Source organism: Cervus elaphus, chromosome 18 (assembly GCF_910594005.1).
Source record: "Cervus elaphus chromosome 18, mCerEla1.1, whole genome shotgun sequence".
Taxonomy (NCBI): domain Eukaryota; kingdom Metazoa; phylum Chordata; class Mammalia; order Artiodactyla; family Cervidae; genus Cervus; species Cervus elaphus.
This window is the reverse complement of record NC_057832.1, coordinates 125,578,808-125,598,764: the sequence shown is the minus strand read 5'-3', so window position 1 is coordinate 125,598,764 and position 19,957 is coordinate 125,578,808. Positions and strand designations below refer to the sequence as shown.

At 35.7% G+C, this 19,957-nt stretch overlaps 1 protein-coding gene and 1 pseudogene across 1 annotated transcript; both read left to right on the top strand.

Moving 5' to 3' along the window:
• Positions 1-1,708: 1,708 nt before the first annotated feature.
• LOC122673797 (olfactory receptor 4A15-like) lies at positions 1,709-2,626 on the top strand. Its single transcript, XM_043871658.1, has one exon. The coding sequence runs from the start codon at positions 1,709-1,711 to the stop codon at positions 2,624-2,626; it is 918 nt and encodes a 305-aa protein (XP_043727593.1).
• A 7,194-nt stretch (positions 2,627-9,820) lies between these two features.
• LOC122673951 lies at positions 9,821-10,737 on the top strand (annotated as a pseudogene).
• Positions 10,738-19,957: the final 9,220 nt, after the last annotated feature.

The following is a 19,957-nucleotide window of genomic DNA, read 5'->3' as shown; positions in this document are numbered from 1 at the left end:
ACTTTTATGAATTTAAACAGTAGACTCAAATCATGTTCAACTAAGTATATGAAATTATTCTCCATCCTTCAGGAAAACCAAAGTTCAACAATGAAGAGAAAACACTCAAACTGGTTCAGAATCAAAACACTATAAATGTTAGTTCACTATTTTACTTTGATTGGTATAAAATACATAGAGCAACATTTTTATGTAAATAATTCATACATAATTTCCATTTTTCTCTCCAATTAAAGTGTTGATTTATCATTGGTGTTCAGAAAAAATCCTGATAACTATGAATATTCTGAGTCTTTCTTCATAATTGAGTCAGAGTTCTTTAGGTAACAGGACATTCATATTCACATTGAAAATCCAAATAGTTTGAAAGATAATGTCTTTCTGAAATACTGAGATGAATTAGATTTTCTGCAAACATGGAAAGAGTTGGTCACATGGAAAGGCAAATGATAATGAATGTATCTGACTTTTTGTGTTCACAGAGTTGGCATCAGTTACGATGGGAAAAGGAGAAAGCATCAGAGCCCAGAATATGGATTACATGATTATCTTCTTATGCAGGTAAACTGGAATTGCACTTACACACAAGATTCTGCCTTAGGCTTTCCATTTTGCAAGAGTACATTGGTGGTGTGAGAATTCAGTCGTTTAAGAGTTTTCCTTTGTGATTTTCATAATCAGCCATATTAGGAATCTTTTGTGATGACTAAAATATATTAATAGTGATTCCATTTTGTAATACTTTTTAGATATCTTCATGTTCTAATTCACTAAAATAAAATTTCCTTTCATAACATAAAGTTTTAATAGAAATTAATTTCAAGTGTAACTATCTGGGAATATTTTCATGAACATATATTTATAAATTTGATGTTAGATTCATTCGCTATGTTCTCTAAACATTATATGTTAAACTGTTCAAAATTAAAAGATGATGTAGCATCTGTAAATGTTGATTCAGTAACTTTCAAGAAACCAAGGTAAAATATCTACTTTTCTGTTCACAGGTGAGTTTCAGCATCTGATTGTATGTTTGTTGGTCATTTAGATAGATGTATTCTTCCTTTAAATATTTTTATATTTTATTTATAATTTTATTCATAGCTTATAGATATTTGTCTATTTTAGAAAGTTACTCTATGTATACTCCCTAAAACATAAATTGTTTTTCAAGCTATTAATACTTTTTTCAGTTGATGTTATTGGATCTTTCCCTAAATCTAAAACAGAAATATCAAACTGTCAAATATATCAATTTGAAATTTCAGTGATTGGTTAAGAAGATTCTTCCACTCCTGGAATGGAGACAGTCATCCCCTTAATAAATCGAATATAAAATAAAGAAAATATTGCTTTACATTTTTAGCTAAAACTTTATTCAGTTTTTCTTTTATATAAGATATTAACTATGTTTGCAATTTCATTAGCTTCCAGATGGAAAGCTAGTTGTGGCACCTATTTTATTTAATACTGGGTCCTTTTTTCCATGTATATAAGTCTCAATTATTTGCCACTCTGTAAGATTTTTGAGATCAAGCCAATGTTTTGATCAACCTTATAATATCTGACTGTACTGCATCATAATAAACCTTAAGGTTCATTGTTTGAATGAATAAACAATTTAACTTAAGACTTCAGAAATCCTCTAGTAATTATATTTGAAGGTAATTTTGCCCCAAATTTTGAAATAAGACCTACAGAAGAACCTATGGAACAAAGGAATAATGTAACTGAATTTGTTCTCTTGGGGCTCCCACAGAGTGTCCAGGGTCAGAGAATATTATTTGTTGTCTTCTTGCTCATCTACCTGGTGATGATGATGGGCAATCTACTCATTATCCTGACTGTGGTGTTCAGTCCAACTCTGCATGTCCCTATGTACTTCTTTCTTGGCTACTTATCATTTCTTGATGGTGTTTATTCTACAACAGTCACTCCAAATATGATTATAGACTTGCTGTGTGAAAAGAAAACCATTTCCTTCCAAGCTTGCATGATCCAACTTTTCATAGGGCACTTGTTTGGTGGTGCTGATATAATACTCCTGGTGGTCATGGCCTATGACCGCTACGTGGCCATCTGCACACCCTTGCATTATTTGACCATCATGAATAAGCAGGTTTGTATTCTGTTGCTGCTACTCACTTTGGTTGGTGGGTTTTTGCATGGGGTACTTCATCCTCTCTTTGTTTACAACCTTCGCTATTGTGGCCCCGATGTCATTGACCACTTCATCTGTGACATGTACCCCTTGATAAAACTTGCCTGCTCTGACACCTCCATCACTGTCCTCACAGTGCTGGCCAATGATGGGGCAATCTCCTCGGTCATCTTTACGCTCTTACTCATCTCCTATGGGGTCATCCTGCACTCCCTAAAAAATGTTAGTCAGGAAGGGAGGCACAAAGCCTTGTCCACCTGTGGCTCCCACATCACTGTGGTGCTCCTCTTCTTTGTGCCCTCTACTTTTACATATGTGAGACCCCCCTGTACTTTACCTATTGATAAATACTTGACTGTGTTTTATACCATTATCACCCCTATGCTGAACCCTCTAATCTATACTCTGAGAAATGGTGAAATGAAAAATGCCATGAAAAAGCTCTGGATCAGAAAAGGAAAGTGAGGCAGCAGGGAAACATACTATCTATTTTCAAAGAAGAATTGCTCTTTCCAAGAAAGTCTTGTATGATTATTTAACTGTATTAAATTTCTACTCAGAATTAATAACCTGGATATTTTGAAAATATTTATGATTTGAATACTTAATGATCAAAATATGAATTTTAAGAATTTCATCATTTAGTAATTCAAAGTATATATTTTGTTCTAAATGTAATTTTAATATTATCACAATTTCTTATGAAATTATGTATAGTATGGTAGTGTAACATTGTCTATCTGGGGACTATAGATTTTTGGTCTCTATAATAAGTTAAAGTGTAGCAAATACTGTAAAATTAGTCAGTAGAAGATTTTCTAATGTTTCTCATATACTGTAATATTTTTCAGAATTAGTAGGACACATTACAGATTTTGAAAAATAATGTCAGTAATATGGCATTAAACCTTTTGTTCATGTCTCTCCATACAAAGATCACCAATATTGATATCTGAAGCATGCATTTTAGTTTTATGTATGTAATTTTGCTTACATATATTATTTTGTTAATATTGCTTAGTATGTTAATATCAAAGTAGAATGACACTTCAGAGTTAAAAGTATTAATCATAAAAAGTCTAAGTTTATAAAGATAATCTGAATGAGCAAGGTTTATATACAGAAAAATAACCAATCTTAATTATTTTCCAGATTGTTTTATCATAATATATCAGGTGGAACAACTTTGTTTGGAATTATATTTTCATAAAGATGATCCATTAATCTTCCCAGATAATTTAAAATGTCTGGTAATACCTCTGCTATTTTTCAATATCTCCATCTCTTTTTTTGTTTGTAGTGTTTCACAGCTTTCTACAGAGATCCAGGTTCTGCCTTTCATGTGTTAAGCTTAGCATAACTCATAATTCATTAGCTTCAGACATGAATTACAGAGCTCAATACCAATTTTTAAGAAAGATGCCAATAATATATGCCATTCTTATTCCTTTTATTAATGAGATATAGACTACTAGGAAATAAATAGGCCAGAATATATTGTTTTACTTAATGGAGATATCCTTCATAGAGTCCTCTCTCTTTCTCAGTCAAGCTTGAAATTAAATAATATGTGCTTCAAAATGATGAAAGCATGTGATCAAAGAAACACTATGCTGCCTCTCATAATTTGTCTGGATTCATACTGGGCTAAAGCTATGGGGCAATGAGTTCTTTTCAGTAGTAACTCACACTGTAAGAAATCTCATATCCTGATTTTTATTCCAGTTACATGGAGATTTCTTATATTATCTCAAAGTCTTCTCAAACAAAATTGTTGTTTAGTTGCTAAGTCGTATCAGACTCTTTTGCAACCCCATGGATTCTAGCTTGCCAGGTTCTTCTGTCCATGGGTCCATGAATACTGGAGCGGGTTGCCGTTTCCTTCTCCAGGGGATCTTCTTGACTTAGGGATCCAATCTGTGTCTCTTGCATTGGCAGGCAGACTCGTTACCACTGAGCCACCAGACGACTCCCTCAAGCACAATACTGTTCACAGAATAACACCAAGCATTTGAATGGATCAGAACTCAGGACATGTATCTTTCCGCTTCTGAATGTTGCTATATAAACCTGAATGTCTGTGTTGTCCAAAATCTTGCTAACTCCTTTAAAATGTGGTGGCATTTGGAGGTGGGTTTTTTCAGGTAATGAATGTGATTAATACTCTATAAACATACTCCAAGCGTTCACTTGAGCCTTCTGCCGAATGAGGAAACAGCAACAGATGGCTGTCTACCAACCAAGGAGGTAACCTTAACAGACATGGAAACTGCCGGCACTTTAATCTTGGATTTATAAGATTTCAAAACTTCAAAAAATAGATATTTGTTGTTTAAACCATCCAGTCTATGATACTTTTTAATAACGGCACAAAAGGACCAAGACAGAAATTTAGTTTTCAAAATTGTTTAGTTATTTCAAGTGATGAGATAGATTTGTTTGTTAATTTATTAAGTCCATGTTTATTGGTTTGTAATTGCTTTGAAGTCAGGGAAAGTTACTTCATTTTCTTTTTGTTCTTGGTTTCTTGCACAATGTATGGAACATAGAATTCCTTCTTCAGACCTGTCAATTACTTGAATTCTTAACCCATTAGAGTGAGAATTTTTACTGATAAATGTTGATTAGCTCTCTATATCTATTTACTTCATTATAACATTTATGTTATAAATATTATTTTTAATATAAAAATGGTTAAGTATTATTTTACTTTTTGATTAGTTTTATCATATAATTTTTGGAAAATTCCATACCCTTCCAATGCTCTTATAACTTTTAACTTTCTTAAAAATAACTTTTTAAAACACTTAATTTTTTTCAAAACAACTTTATTTATTTTGTTTGTGATAAAGAAATAGTTTATCCCAAACAAGAAAAAATATGTCTACATAATTATTAAATTCAGTGATAATTTTTAAAATTTCCACTTACTATGGTAGATTTTACACCATCTGGAAGCTTCTATTTAGGGACATATTTTTCTCCTCCTCCTCTACCTCCTTATCCTCCTTTTCTAAATTTTAGAGTCATTTTTCCAAGTTTGAAAATTTTCTATAACATTATACTTAGGATGATATGACAATACATATTCATTTTGAGGAAAACTACATTTTAATATCTTGATTTATCATCCAGAGTAAAACAAATATCGTGAAGGATTGTTTGATGGCTCAATAAAAATTTGTAATCATCTCCATAGATGTCATGAATTTTGCTTTATGGTTTTCTTCTTTAAAAAGAGGACAACATCCACTGGATCATCCGAAAAGCAAGAGAGTTCCAAAAAAAAAAAAAAAACACCACACCTATTTCTGCATATTGACTATGCCAAAGCCTTCGACTGTGTGGATCACAACAAAATGTGGAAAATTCTGAAAGAGATGGGAATACCAGACCACCTGACCTATCTCTTGAGAAACCTGTATGCAGGTCAGGAAGCAACAGTTAGAACTGGACATGGAACAACAGCTTGGTTTCAAATAGGAAAAGGAGTGTGTCAAGGCTGTATATTGTCACCCTGCTTATTTAACTTATATGCAGAGTACATCATGAGCAATGTTAGGCTGGAGGAAGCGCAAGCTGGAATCAAGAATGCTGGGAGAAATATCAGTAACCTCAGCTATGCAGATGACACCACCCTTATGGCATAAAGTGAAGAAAAACTAAAAAGCTTCTTGATGAAAGTGAAAGAGGACAATGAAGAAGTTGGCTTAAAGCTCAACATTCAGAGCATGTTGAGCATCTGGTCCCGTCACTTCATGGGAAATAGATGGTGAAACAGTGGAAACCAGGTCAGTCTTTATTTTTTGAGGGCTCCAAAATCACAGCAGATGGTGACTGCAGCCATGAAATTAGAAGACACTTACTTCTTGGAAGGAAAGTTATGACCAACCTAGATAGCATATTAAAAAGCAGAGACATTACTTTGCCAACAAAGGTTCATCTAGTCAAGGTATGGTTTTTCCAGTGGTCATGTATGGATGTGAGAATTGGATTATAAAGAAAGCTGAGCATCAGTGAATTGATACTTATGAACTGTGGTGTGGAGAAGACTCTTGAGAGTCCCTTGGACTGCGAGGAGATCTAACCAGTCCATCCTAAGGGAGATCAGTCCTGGGTGTTCATTGGAAGGACTGATGTTGAAGCTGAAAGTCCAATACTTTGGCCACCTGATGCAAAGAGCTGACTCATTGGAAAAGACCCTGATCCTGGGCAAGACTGAGGGCAGGAGGAGAAGGGGACGACAGAGAGTGAGATGGTTGGATGGCATCATTGACTCAATGGACATGGGTTTGGGTGGACTCTGGGAGTTGGTGATGGACAGGGAGGCCTAGTGTGCTGCGATTCAGGGGGTCACAAAGAGTTAGACACGACTGAGCGACTGAACTGAACTGAGCTGATGATCATAAAGAATTTCCATCTTTGGTACAACGAGGACTAGCTCAAAATATTTTGACAGTGTCTGAATTTAGAAGATGAAGTTGATGATCTGATGAAACCCAGGCAGCTAGAACTCTGAGAGTGGAATAATGTGCATTATAGACCCGCAGACTTAGTGGGAAGGGAAGAGAGAGAAGGAAAAAACAAGAAGAGAGAGAGAGAGATTGAGAATGTTGGAATATTAAAGAGGATCCTGTTTAATTTGTAAATAATTTGAAAATATTATACTATTCCTAGACTTTTTGTTTAATTACATTATATATAATATATAGCATATACAGTAACATATAATATAATATGGCATAGTTGTATAATATGATATGTAAATATAATTTAAATATATTGTTTATGTAATATATTTGCTATATATTTATCCATCTATCTACCTACACTATATAAGTCCTTTGAAATGTATTACAATTTTGCCATGGAATAATATATAGTCTACTTTGGTGAAAGGCTGATTAACACTTTGAGATGAATGGAATAATAGTTCCACAAATGTTTTATTTATCCCCACTTCCATACTAACACTGATTCTATCAACTTGCCTTTATGAAACTATGTGACAAACTCTATGGAAGATTTATCTTCATTTGAAGTTAAATGACTTGTTTTGATATTAGCATCCTTCGTCTTCTGAAAATCAAGAAAGATTTCTTCTCCAAAGATAAAGTTTAAACAGATTTGCCTATTTTGTCATCATGATTTAAACAAGAAAGTTTTTATTACTATACATTTTATTTATGTCAAGACTTTTCCCTCTTGGTAAGATGATCTCAAGTTGTTTTTGTTTGTTTGTTTGTTTGTTTTATAGCTTTACCCTTAGAGGACAGTGTTCTCTAAGTCCTATTCTTAGTAAGTAAATGTTAATCATTCAGATGTGTCTGACTCTTTGCAACCCCATGGACTGTAGCCTGCCAGGATCCCCTGTCCGTGAAATTCTCTAGGCAAGAAAGCTGGAGTGGGTTGCCATTCTCTTCTTCAGGGGATCTTTCTGACCCAGGGATCAAACCCAGGTCTCCTGAATTGCAGGTAGATTCTTTACTGCCTGAGCCAGCAGGGAAGCCCGAGTCCTATTCTACATGGTGACCACCCTTGATCATTTCTGGAGGTAAATGGTGTGTTATCAAAATTATGACCAATGTCCCAACGAATTTAATTAGTCAAGAATTATCCTTGGAGATGTGCCAATTAAATGCCTCAATAATATGTGCCCTATTTCAAATGTATATAAGATGTTCATGGATCTTTTGCCTCATCCCATATGTTAGACTTTTATGAATTTAAATAGGAGACTCAAAACATAATAAATTATGTATATGGAGTCATTATCCATCCTTCAGGAAAAGCAAAGTTTGACAATGAAGAAAAGATATTAAAACTGAGAATCAAAATACTATAAATGTTACTTCACCATTTTACTGTGATTTGTATAGAATACATACAGCAACATTTTTATTAAAATAATTAAGAAACAATTTTCTGATTTCTCTCCAATCAAAATGTTGAGTTAACATTTGTTGGTGTTTAGGAGAAATCTGACAGCTATCAATATTTACTCAGTTGGTAAAGAATCTGCCTGCAATGCAGGAGACCCGGGTTCATTTCCTGGGTCAGGAAGATCCCCTGGAGAAGAGAATGGCAACTCACTCCAGTATTCTTGCCTGGAGAATCCCATGGGCAGAGGAGCCTGGTGGATTACAATCCACGGGTTGCAAGAGTCAGACACGACTTAGCAACTAAACCACCACCACCACCATCAATATTTAGGACCTCTGTTCACATTAAGAGTCAGAATTCATTAGCTAACAGAACATTAATATTCATTTTGAAAATAAGAACAATTTGAAGGTAATGTTTCTCTGAAATACTGAGGTGAATTAGATTTTCTGAAAACATGGGAAGAGTCAGTCACATGGAAACAATTCAAAGTAAAGTGATGCTGCATGTACTTGGCTCTTTGTGTTCACAAAGTTGGCACCAGAAATAAAGGGCAAAGAAGAAAACACCAGAGCTCACAACGTGGACTGAATGGCTGTCTTCTTATGCAGTCAACCCAGACGTGCATTTATACACAATATTCTACACTAGACTTTTTATTTTGCAAGAGTACATTGGTAGGTGTGAGTGTTCAGTCTTTTAAGAGTTTTCCTTTGTGATTTTCATAATCAGTAGTGTTAGGAATCTTTTGTGACTTCTAAACTATGTGAAAATTGATTCTATTTTATAATACTCCTTTAGGTATCTTCACATTCTAATGCTCTGAAGTAAAGTCTCTTTCAGTAAAATGAAGTTGTCTTAGATACTAATTTCAAGTGTAACTATTTGAGGATATTTTCATGGGCAGATATTTGCAAATCTGATGATATTTTCAATTACCGTGTTCTATAAACATTCTTTGTTAAGCTGTTAAAATTGAAAAGGTGAGGTAGCATCTGTAGACCTTGATCCACTGACTTTCAATAAACAAAGGTAATACTTGTAAGCAAGCAGTTGCTGCAATTTCTGCCTTTCTGTTCACAGGTGAGCTTCAGCATCTTGTTTTATGTTTGTTGGCTATTTAGATGCATTCCTCCTTTAAATAGTTGTTTATATTTTATTTATATTTTTATTCATAAATTTGTAAGCTATTTATCTTTTTTAGTTATTAACTCTATGTATATCCCCCAAATGTAAATCAATTTCCAAACTACTTTTTTCAATTGATGTTGCTGTATCTTTTCCTAAATCCTAAAGAGAAATTTCAATTTGTCAAATATATATATTTTAAACTTCAGTGATTTGTTAAAAAGATTCTTCCACTCCTGGAATGGAGACAACTATCTCCTTAATAAGTCAAATGCAAAATAAAGAACATCTTTCTTTACATTTTAATTAAAACTTTATTCATTTTAAAATTTTTATATAAGGTATTAACTATAAATACAATTTCATTAGCTTCCAGATGAAAAGAGACTTGTGGCAACACATCTAGCTAATAATTAAATTGTCCTTTCCCAACATGTATCTTAGTTATTTGCCACTCTGTAAGATTTTGAGATTCAAGACAATGTTTTTATCAGCCTTTTATGATAATGTCTGAAACTACTGAATCATAATAAAGCTCAGTAGTTGGGTGAGTAAACAAACTATCTTAAATTTCAGGAAGTGTCTAGTAATAATTATATTTACAGGTAATTTTTTCCGAAACTCTGACATAAGATACACAGAAGCAATATGGAACAAAGGAACAATGTAACTGAGTTTGTCCTCTTGGGGCTCACTCAGAGCCTCCACGTCAGAGAACGTTATTTGTGGTCTTCTTGCTCATCTACCTGGTGACGATGATGGGCAACCTACTCATTGTCCTGACTACGATCTTCAGCCCAACTCTGCATGTCCCAATGTACTTCTTTCTTAGCTACTTATCATTTCTCAATGGCGTTTATTCTACTACAGTTACTCCAAATATGATTATAGGCTTCCTGTGTGAGGAGAAAACCATTTCCTTCCAAGCTTGCATGATCCAACTTTTCATAGGGCACTTATTTGGTGGTGCTGATATAATACTCCTGGTGGTCATGGCCTATGACCGCTACGTGGCCATCTGCACACCCTTGCATTGTTTGACCATCATGAATAAGCAGATTGATATTCCGTTGCTGCAACTTACTTTGGTTGGTGGGTTTTTGCATGGGGTATTTCATCCTCTCTTTGTTTACAACCTTTGCTATTGTGGCCCCGATGTCATTGACCACTTCATCTGTGACATGTACCCCTTGATAAAACTTGCCTGCTCTGACACCTCCATCACTGTCCTCACAGTGCTGGCCAATGATGGGGCAATCTCCTCGGTCATCTTTACGCTCTTACTCATCTCCTATGGGGTCATCCTGCACTCCCTAAAAAATGTTAGTCAGGAAGGGAGGCACAAAGCCTTGTCCACCTGTGGCTCCCACATCACTGTGGTGTTTCTCTTCTTTGCGCCCTGTATTTTCATATATGTGAGGCCTCCTTCCACCTTACCCATTGATAAATACTTGACGGTGTTTTATATCATTATCACTCCCATGTTGAACCCTGTAATCCATACTCTGAGAAATGGAGAGATAAACAATGCCATGAAAAAACTCTGGACCAGAAAAAGAACATGAGGTAGCAGGGAAATGTGTCACTTGTTTTCAGAGAAGAATTGCTCTTTCCAGGAAAGCCTTGTATGGTTATCTGTATTAAATTCCTATTCAGGATTAGTAACTTGAACATGATGAAAACTTTTATTATTTGAATATTTCTATTGATCACAATTAAAATGTTCATAACTTCATTGTTCAAAATATGTATTTTGTTTGAAATATACTTTTGAAGATTATTACAGTTTTTTATGTAAATATGTATAGTTGTGGGGTATAATACACCTCTATGGAGGCTATAAATTTATGTTCTAGGTGATGGAAAGACCCTGATACTGGGAAAGATTGAAGGTGAGAGGAGAAAGGGATGACAGAGGATGAGATGGTTGGAGGGCATAATCGACTCAATGGACGTGAGTTTGAATAAACTCCGAATGTTGGTGATGGACAGGGAGGCCTGGCATGCTGCAGTCCATGGGGTCACAAAGAGTTGGACACGATTGAGTGACTGAACTGATATGATGAGTTAAGGTAAAGTAAATACTGTAAATTTATTTTAGCTAGTGGAAAATTTTATCATGTTTCTCTTTCCAATAGTACAATTTTGTTTTGGAATTAATGGAACACATTACAGATTTTGAAAAACACTGAAAGTAAATTTTTTGTTCACTTCTCTGCACACAAAGACAGCTAATGTTAATATCTGAAGTATGTGTTTTACTTTTGTATCTATAAGTTAGTTTCTTAACTGAAAGTGTTTGTCTCTCAGTCATGTCTGACTCTTTGTAACCCCATGGACTGTAGCCTGCCAAACTCCTCTTTCCATGGAATTCTTCAGGCAAGAATACTGGAGTTGGTTGCCATTCCCTTCTCCAGGGCATCTTTGCAACTCAGGGATCAAACATGGGTCTCCCACATTGAAGACAGATTCTTTACAATCTGAGGCACCATGGAAGATTACATACATTATTTAGTTAATATTGCTTGACATGTTGGTGTCGAAATAGAATGATGTTTCAGAGTTTTTAAGTATTAATCATAAAGAGTCTAACTTGATAAAACATCTGAATAAACAGTGTGTAATTACAGAAAAATAATCAAATCCTACTTACTCTCCCAATTGGGTAATCACTATATCTCAAGTGGATTACCTTTGATTGGAATCACATTTTCATAGATATTCCATTTATCTTCTAATATAGTTTAGAATATCTGGCAATACTTCTGCTATTTTTTAATATTCTTGTCTCTTTTTTTTTGCTTATGGTGTTTCATAGCCTTCTATGGAGATACGGGCCTTGCCTTTCATGTGTTAGCCTTAGCACTATCCACCAGCTTCAGACATGAAATACAGAGCTCAGTTCAGTTCAGTCACTCAGTCATGTCCAACCCTTTGCAACCCCATGTACTGCAGCACACCAGGCCTCCCTGTCCATCAGCAACTCCCAGAGTTTGCTCAAACACATGTCCATCAAGTCTGTGATGCCATCCAAACAAATCATCCTCTGTTGCCCCTTTTCGTCCCGCCTTCGATCTTCCCTAGCATCAGGTTCTTTTCTAATGAGTCAGTTATCTCCATCAGGTGGCTAAAGTATGGGAGCTTCAACTTCAGCATCAGACCTTCCAATGAACATTCAGGACTGATCTCCTTTAGGATGGATTGGTTGAATCTCCTTGCTGTCCAAGGGACTCTCAAGAATCTTCACCAACACCACAGTTCAAAAGCATCAATTCTTTGGTGCTCAGCTTTCTTTACAGTCCAGCTCTCACATCCATACATGACTACTGGAAAAACCACAGCTTTGACTATATAGACCTTTTTCAGCAAAGTAATGTCTCTGCTGTTTAATATGCTGTCTAGGTTGGTCGTAGCTTTTCTTCCAAGGAGCAAGTATCTTTTAATTTCATGGCTACAGTCACCATCTGCAGTGATTTTGGAGCCCAATAATATAAAGTAAATCACTGTTTCCATTGTTTCCCCATCTATTTGTCATGAAGTGATGGGTGATCTTAGACTTTTTGTTTTTTGGATGTTGAGTTTTAAGCCAGACTTTTCACTCTCCTCTTTTACCTTCATCAAGAGGCTCTTTAGCTCCTCTTTGCTTTCTGCCACAAGGGTGATGTCAGCTGCATATCTGAGGTTACTGATATTTCTCCCTGCAATCTTGATTCTGGCTTGTGCTTCATCCAGACCAGCATTTCGCATGACGTACTCTGCATATAACTTAAATAAGCAGGGTGACAATATACAACCTTGACGTACTCCTTTTCCAATTTTTAACAAATCCATCGTTCTATGTCCAGTTCTGTTATTTCTTGACCTGCATACATGTTTCTCAGGAAGCAGGTAAGGTAGTCTGGTATTCTCATTTCTTTAAAATTTTTTCAGAGTCTGTTGTGGTCCACACCATCAAAGACTTTCACGTAGTCAATGAAACATATCTTTTCCTGGAATTCCCATCCTTTTTCTATGATCCAGCAGATGTTGGCAGTTTGATCTCTATTTCTTCTGCCTTTTATAAATCTAGCTTCTGGAAGTCCATGGTTCATGTACTGGTGAAACCTTGCTTGAAGGATTTTGATCATTACTTGCTAGCATGTGAAATGAGCACAATTGTATGGTAGTTCTAACATTCTTTGGAATTGCTGTTCTTTGGGATTATCATGAACATTAGCATCTAATCTATTAAAATGATCAAGTTTGCAATTGCAGGTGTGAATGGAACATTTCTACAGAATCTGGCTTAAATGATATATGGTTCATTTTGTTTTGTAACTGTAGAAAGGAGAGGAGTGTAACCTAGGGCTAAGGATGGGAAGACTATTGAGTAGATGTTGTTTCTACTTTAATACCAAACAAAGGATTTACAGAGGGAAACTAAGGCCAATGATTGTATCTCAGGGGCTGCACTAGGGACTCAATGGAGTGAGAAGGTTAATGAGGCATGCATTATAAATTGTCAACATAAATCATGGAGTGTGTAGAACTGAAGGAGAAAATGCAAGGCAGTCTGGTGTTCTCAGTGGATAGAATTGTGTTGGTTTGTGAGTATATTTAAAGCTTGTTTAGATACTACTTTGCACTTCTTATCAGAATCTGCCCCGAAGATCAACTATCACTTGATTATTTCTAAAAAATGCAGAAGTAAATAAGTTTTTTGTAAAAATTAATGACAAATACATAAATAATATTTGGATCTATTGCATAAGGATATTTTAGTTTAATTTGGACTTTTAATTCACTGAAAATATTAGGCATTAATTGAAGGGAATGAGTTGACTATTGTTCGAGGGAACTATGAGGCATATATTTTGATAGATTCTCTGTATAGCTTATTCATTTACCTGCAAGTATTATTAGAGAAGTTTATACTCCATTTTCTAAAAGAAAAAGATGAGACTCAATAGAGCTACAGAGATGGCAATGGCACCCCACTCCAGTACTCTTGCCTGGAAAATCCCATGGATTGAGGAGCCTGGTAGGCTGCAGTCCAAGGAGTCGCTACGAGTTGGACAGGACTGAGTGACTTCACTTTCACTTTTCCCTTCCATGCGTTAGAGACGGAAATGGCACCCCACTCCAGTGTTCTTGCCTGGAGCCTGGCGGGCTGCTGTCTATGGGGTTGCACAGAGTCGGGCATGACCGAAACGAGTTAGCAGCAGCAATAGGGCTGAGCAACAATATCAAGCTTTACAGAGCAGCTTCCTCTGCTCCACCCACTTGACAATACTGCTTATTGTCATGATGTGAAAGTAGCAAAACACAGATTGGATCATTGACCACATATTAAAAACTTTATTCCCATATTTTTGTGGTGGGGCTTTTTTTCCTCCTTAGCCCTCTGTTCATCCCCATTTTCTAGGTTACTTTCACTCTCTTGATTATTCTTATGTTAAAGGAAAGTCGCCTGACCCTCTTTTTTATCCTGCAGACATTCTATCCCTCATGCACATCCATAGCATATCCTCCTGCATTTAAATGGTTGAATTTCAAAGGAAGTCATACTCGGGCAAAAAAGACGTTTACAGTAAAACAGAACTCAATCACTGAGGAGACTGGTATTTGGGGCATGCAGTAGCACCTTAAAGAGCTAAATAGGTGCTCTTTCCATACAGCTTTTCCCATTGTTATGACATAGTGTTAATATTTATTACTGGAAAAAATACTCCATTGCCACTTCAATTTAGAAAATTTTGACTTATTTATCAAAAATAAGTTCAATCCATACAGTGTGCCAAAGATTTATGAGGAGTGGATATCAAATATTGTGTGCTTAGTCGCTCTATCGTGTCCGGCTCTTTGCGACCCAATGGACTATAGCCCGCCAGGCTCCTCTGATCATGGGGATTCTCCAGGCAAGAATACTGGAGTGGGTTGCCATGCCCTCCTCCACGGGGTCTTCCCAATCCAGGGATCAAATCGGTGTCTCCTGAATTGCAGACAGAATCTTTACCAGCTGATTTATAGAGCTTGAGTAATGCAAATATGGGCTATATTTGTTCAGAACTGAAATTCCAGTGGTGAGTAGATCGATGATAAGCTAGCAAACAACAAAGCTAAAAGTATTATTTTGTTAATAATGAGTAAGATTAAAAGCATTTTATTAGAGTTTAATACAGGAGAGAAGAATTGGATATAGATTTGTGTAGTTGTTTGAAACACAGCTAGAATTTCAGTTTGGCCTGAGTTTATACTGCATTATGCCCTCCCCTTTTTAAAAATAAGTAGGTTATTTAAAAATGTTCATTTGAAATGGGGGCAATAACTCTCCCAATTAGATAACAATAGTTTCTAGGGATTAAACCAAAATATCCTTACACAATAGATCCAAATATTATTTATGTATTTATGTCATTAATTTTAAGTAAAAACTTATTTCTCCATTTTAAAATTTCTTACTGTTTTTACATATAGCACATGGATATAAATAACCCACATAAGTAGGTAATATGTTTGTAGGATTACTATCTTCAAAGGACAGATAAATAAGGGAACAGAATGTCTAAAAACACCTTTAGAAACCAATAGTGACAAAAAGATTGAGGAATACTGCCCTGGTTTGTCTAGATAGATCCATCAACTGTGAGGTTCACTTTCAGTAAAGCTGAGAGACTCCTCCTTCTCAGGAGAATTCCTGAGTATGTGCTAAACTGTTAGCGAGCCAGTTGTAATCTGTGAAGTGTATTGTAAATTGATATGTTCTAGAACTGAAGATAGAAAAATAATAAAGACTATAGCCGTATTTCTAAATTGAAAGAATGTCATTTGATACTACTCCTTATTATGCATTGAGAAGCAATTTGGTTCTTATTTTCTAGCTAAGGAACATTTTCAAATCCCTTATAATGATGACTATCCTGCAGTTAGATGTGACACAATGTTAATAATAGTCTTGAAAGAATAGAGAGCATTGGATGAAGCGATAGATGAATTCTTCCCTAGTACTAGCTAGGTGACTAAGAACAAGCCCTATTGATTTTTCTTCAGCTGCGTTATCAGGCAAATGAGTCATTGTGAGGCCATTCTTCTATTCAAGAAGAGAGTCTACTTGTTGAACAAATAATTGGATGGTTAATACCAAGATCTGGATTTCTATTTGTGGGGCATAGCTTGACCAGACTCCAGTGAAGCTCTGCCCCTGGGAAAGCAGATCATTGCAGAGGGTGATGGGAGTTCACTGAATAGTGATTAGTGTCTCAATCAGAAGAGAAACAGACTCAAAGGGGTACAGTTGAGATGATGCAAGTCTTCACGTTGGAAATGACATTCTGTGCTCTTTTAGCCCAGGTTCTATTAAAGTAGAACATCTCTATATGATGTGTTTTCTAAGGCATAGACTAGAAACTTTTCACAAATTAAATTCAAATATAGCTAAGTCACAGACAACAGTTCCATGATTTTTTAAACAGCTTAGTTGGCTGTCTTTTTGGCAATGTCTTTTATTTAGATTAGGGACTTTCCTTGTACCTCAGTTCGTAAATAATCTGCCTGCAATGCAAGAGACCTGGGTTCTATCCCTGGGTCGGGAAGATCCCCTGGAAAAGGAAATGGCAACCCACTCCAGTATTCTTGCCTGAAGAATCCCATGGACAGAGGAACCTGGCAGATTACAATCCATAGGGTCGCAAGAGTCAGACATGACTTAGCAACTAAGCCACCACCACCTATTTAGATGGTGGCTTAGTCAGTAAAGAATTTGCCTACAATGCAGTAAACCTGGGTCCAATCCCTGGTTCAGGAAGATCCCCTGAAGAAGGGCATGGCTATCCACTTCAGTATTCTTGCCTGAAGTATCCCCTGGACAGAGGACCCTGGCGAGCTACAATCCATGGGGTCGGAAACAGTCAGACATGACTGAGTGACTAACACTTAGCTGGCTCTCTTCTTGGCAATATTTTCTATTGAGATGAAATTTGAATTCCTCTGCATGGTTTGTTTCCTATATAAATGCTAGACATTTAGAACAAGTATTTTAATTATTTAAAATCCTTCAAAACTCTGGTCCTATAAAAATAACTCCCCACTAAGTGATTGGATGATTTGCTCCCATTTTGGCCCTGATTTACTTGACTAATGCTTGGATTTGCTAACTGGAAACTCTGGTTTGTCATGATTCCTAACTCTTTTGTTCAGAACATTTCTTGTCAGTACATGCTGGATGGAACCATACTTTAGATTACCCTGACATGATCCTAGAAATTTTAGTTACACAATTTCTGCCTTCTACGTATAGGAACCATCAGGTAACTGGGCTTTAAAGGTCACAGAGATGATATGACACTAAGTTTTTGAGGTGATTTTAGAAACTTAATGAGAATAATAATTTGAATGACTATTATGAAATCATTGAAGCAGCGGGATCATTTATATACAAATCTTGCAGGGCAAAGCCAATTCTAACTTCTTGTTTAGTTTCCTTTGTTATTATAATCACGCATAATGCTCAGACTCAGAGAATTCTGCCCTTCTGCTTGACTGTTAAGCTAAAATGCCTTTGTTCAGAACCCTGTGCATCAGTAGATGGTAGAAAGAAATTTAACACATCTTCTGCCTGAGGCTTGTCATTCCAGGAGATATTTGCAAGATTAATGGCCTTTTTTACTTTGTTTCCTCATCTCCTCCCATCTCTGATCTATAAAAGAACCTGGCATCCAGATGCTAATATAATGTTTTTGTTTTTGAGACATTAGATTGCCATCTTCTAGGTCAGCCAGCTCTCCAAACAAAGTTATATTCCTTGCCTCAACATCTCTAGTTCATTGACCTGTCCTGTAGTGAGCAGATTGAGCTTGGACTTGGTAACACAGGGACAATTATATTTAAAATGTGTCAGTAGTTCATTTGCTTTGTCTATATAAACCAGTTGTAGCCTCAGGATGAAGAGTTTTGAATTATCAACAAATTTTAGCTTGATTTATTCTTTTCTGGAAAATAACAAAAAATAAGTGTCTACTTTTTTGTCTCTACCCTGATCATGAGTTGAGCAAATATAACATTGTGTTTATGTTTCAGTGATGTGTCTTAGAAAAAGGAGAAACAGGCTTATCTAGTATGTATAGAATAGTTTTAGAGAGATTTTCTGTTTCCCTCCTTTCATATAGTTTTCTGTGTGCACTTTATGTACATTTTTCTTTACTCTTGTACTGATTTCCTTTGCTTTATTTTTCTAGTAATCATCTTTGAGAAAGACTTTATGTGGTGTTTTTCTTTCTGTTTTGATGAGTTATTGATCCTAATTATTTAATGAAACAACTAAGTTGGATTACACACACACAGACATACACATATCACACAAACACACATGTAACCACACACATTTATTTGTGAGCAGCTGTGTCCACAGGGTTCGTGTTGGTTCTGAGGGTGATACTGATAATCTGCTCAAGGATGGGGTGGTGGAATCATGAAATATTGTTTAAAGATCAAGCCCCTCCTTCTGGAAGCATTCCAAGGAAGCATTAAATTCTGTAGCTCAATCAGTAAAGAATCTGCCTGCAATGCAGGAGACCCAGGTTCGATTCCTATGTCGGGAAGATCCCCTGGAGAAGGAAATGGCAACCCACCCCAGTATTGTTGCCTGGAGAATCCCATGGGCAGAGAAGACTGGCAGGGTACAGTCCATGGGGTCACAAGAGTCGGACATGCCTTAGTGACTAAACCACCACCACCACAAAGATAGCAATTTCCTTTCAGAGAAAGTGCTACTGCAAATAATTCCATCTCAACTCATCTTTTAAGAAAACACAGTGGGTTGGGAAGACTTACTACCAGAAAGAATCTTCTAAAAGCCTTTCACTGGAGACATAGTCTGTTGATGATGCCTATGCTCAGGGCACGGGTCTTCTGAGGAACACAGGGCATTGTTGCTCCTTAAAACTTATGAAACAAAAGCTCTCCTGAATATACTACTATTACTTTCCTGCTATCTAGGATTTTGTTGAATAAATCATTTAGTTTCATGAGAAAGCCAGACACAAGAAACACATATCAGCTGTAAAGGCAGCTTCTTGAGTTTAAATCCACTTACAAACTGTATAGTGTTAAGAAAATTATATTTCCCTTTTTCTCAGACTTAAAAATGTGTCTCAGTATAGCTAATTGTGAGTAAAAAATTAGAAAACGTGCATAAAGTATTAGCAAAGTGTCTGGAACATGGTACATTGCATGTACTAAATAACTTATTATTTTTATTAGTGTAATATAGATATGTATGTAAATTATGTCATTCTGTATAGAAATTACACTTCATTTAAATTTATCTAAAGACCAATCATAAATGTATCTTTTATGTCATCAATAAAATTATATGAATGAAGGATTGAATGAATGCATATCAAAATGAGATTTTTTTAAACTTTGTATTTGGTCAATATGTATTCAAAAATCACAATATGTAGAGCTGTGAAGACTGTGGGGAAAATTCCTACTTTTCTGTTCATGGGTGAGCTAAAGCATCCTATCACATATTTGTTGACCATTAATATGTAATAGTCATATTAGTATGTTTACACATGTTAATGGACCATTAATATGTAATAATTATTACAATGGACCAATAATATTAATGGACCATCAATATGTAATCTTCCTTTAATTGCTTATATTTTTATTCATTTTACATTTATAATTTTGTTAATTGCTTAGATATTTATCTATGTTAAATATTAACTCTGTGTATACCCTCTAAAATACAAATCTTTTCCAAACTAGTTAATTGATGTTGTAGTTTCTTTTCACAAATTC

Excerpts from the sequence above, each read along its gene's own strand:
- LOC122673797 (XM_043871658.1), top strand. The coding sequence starts at position 1,709 with ATGGAACAAAGGAATAATGTAACTGAATTTGTTCTCTTGGGGCTCCCA.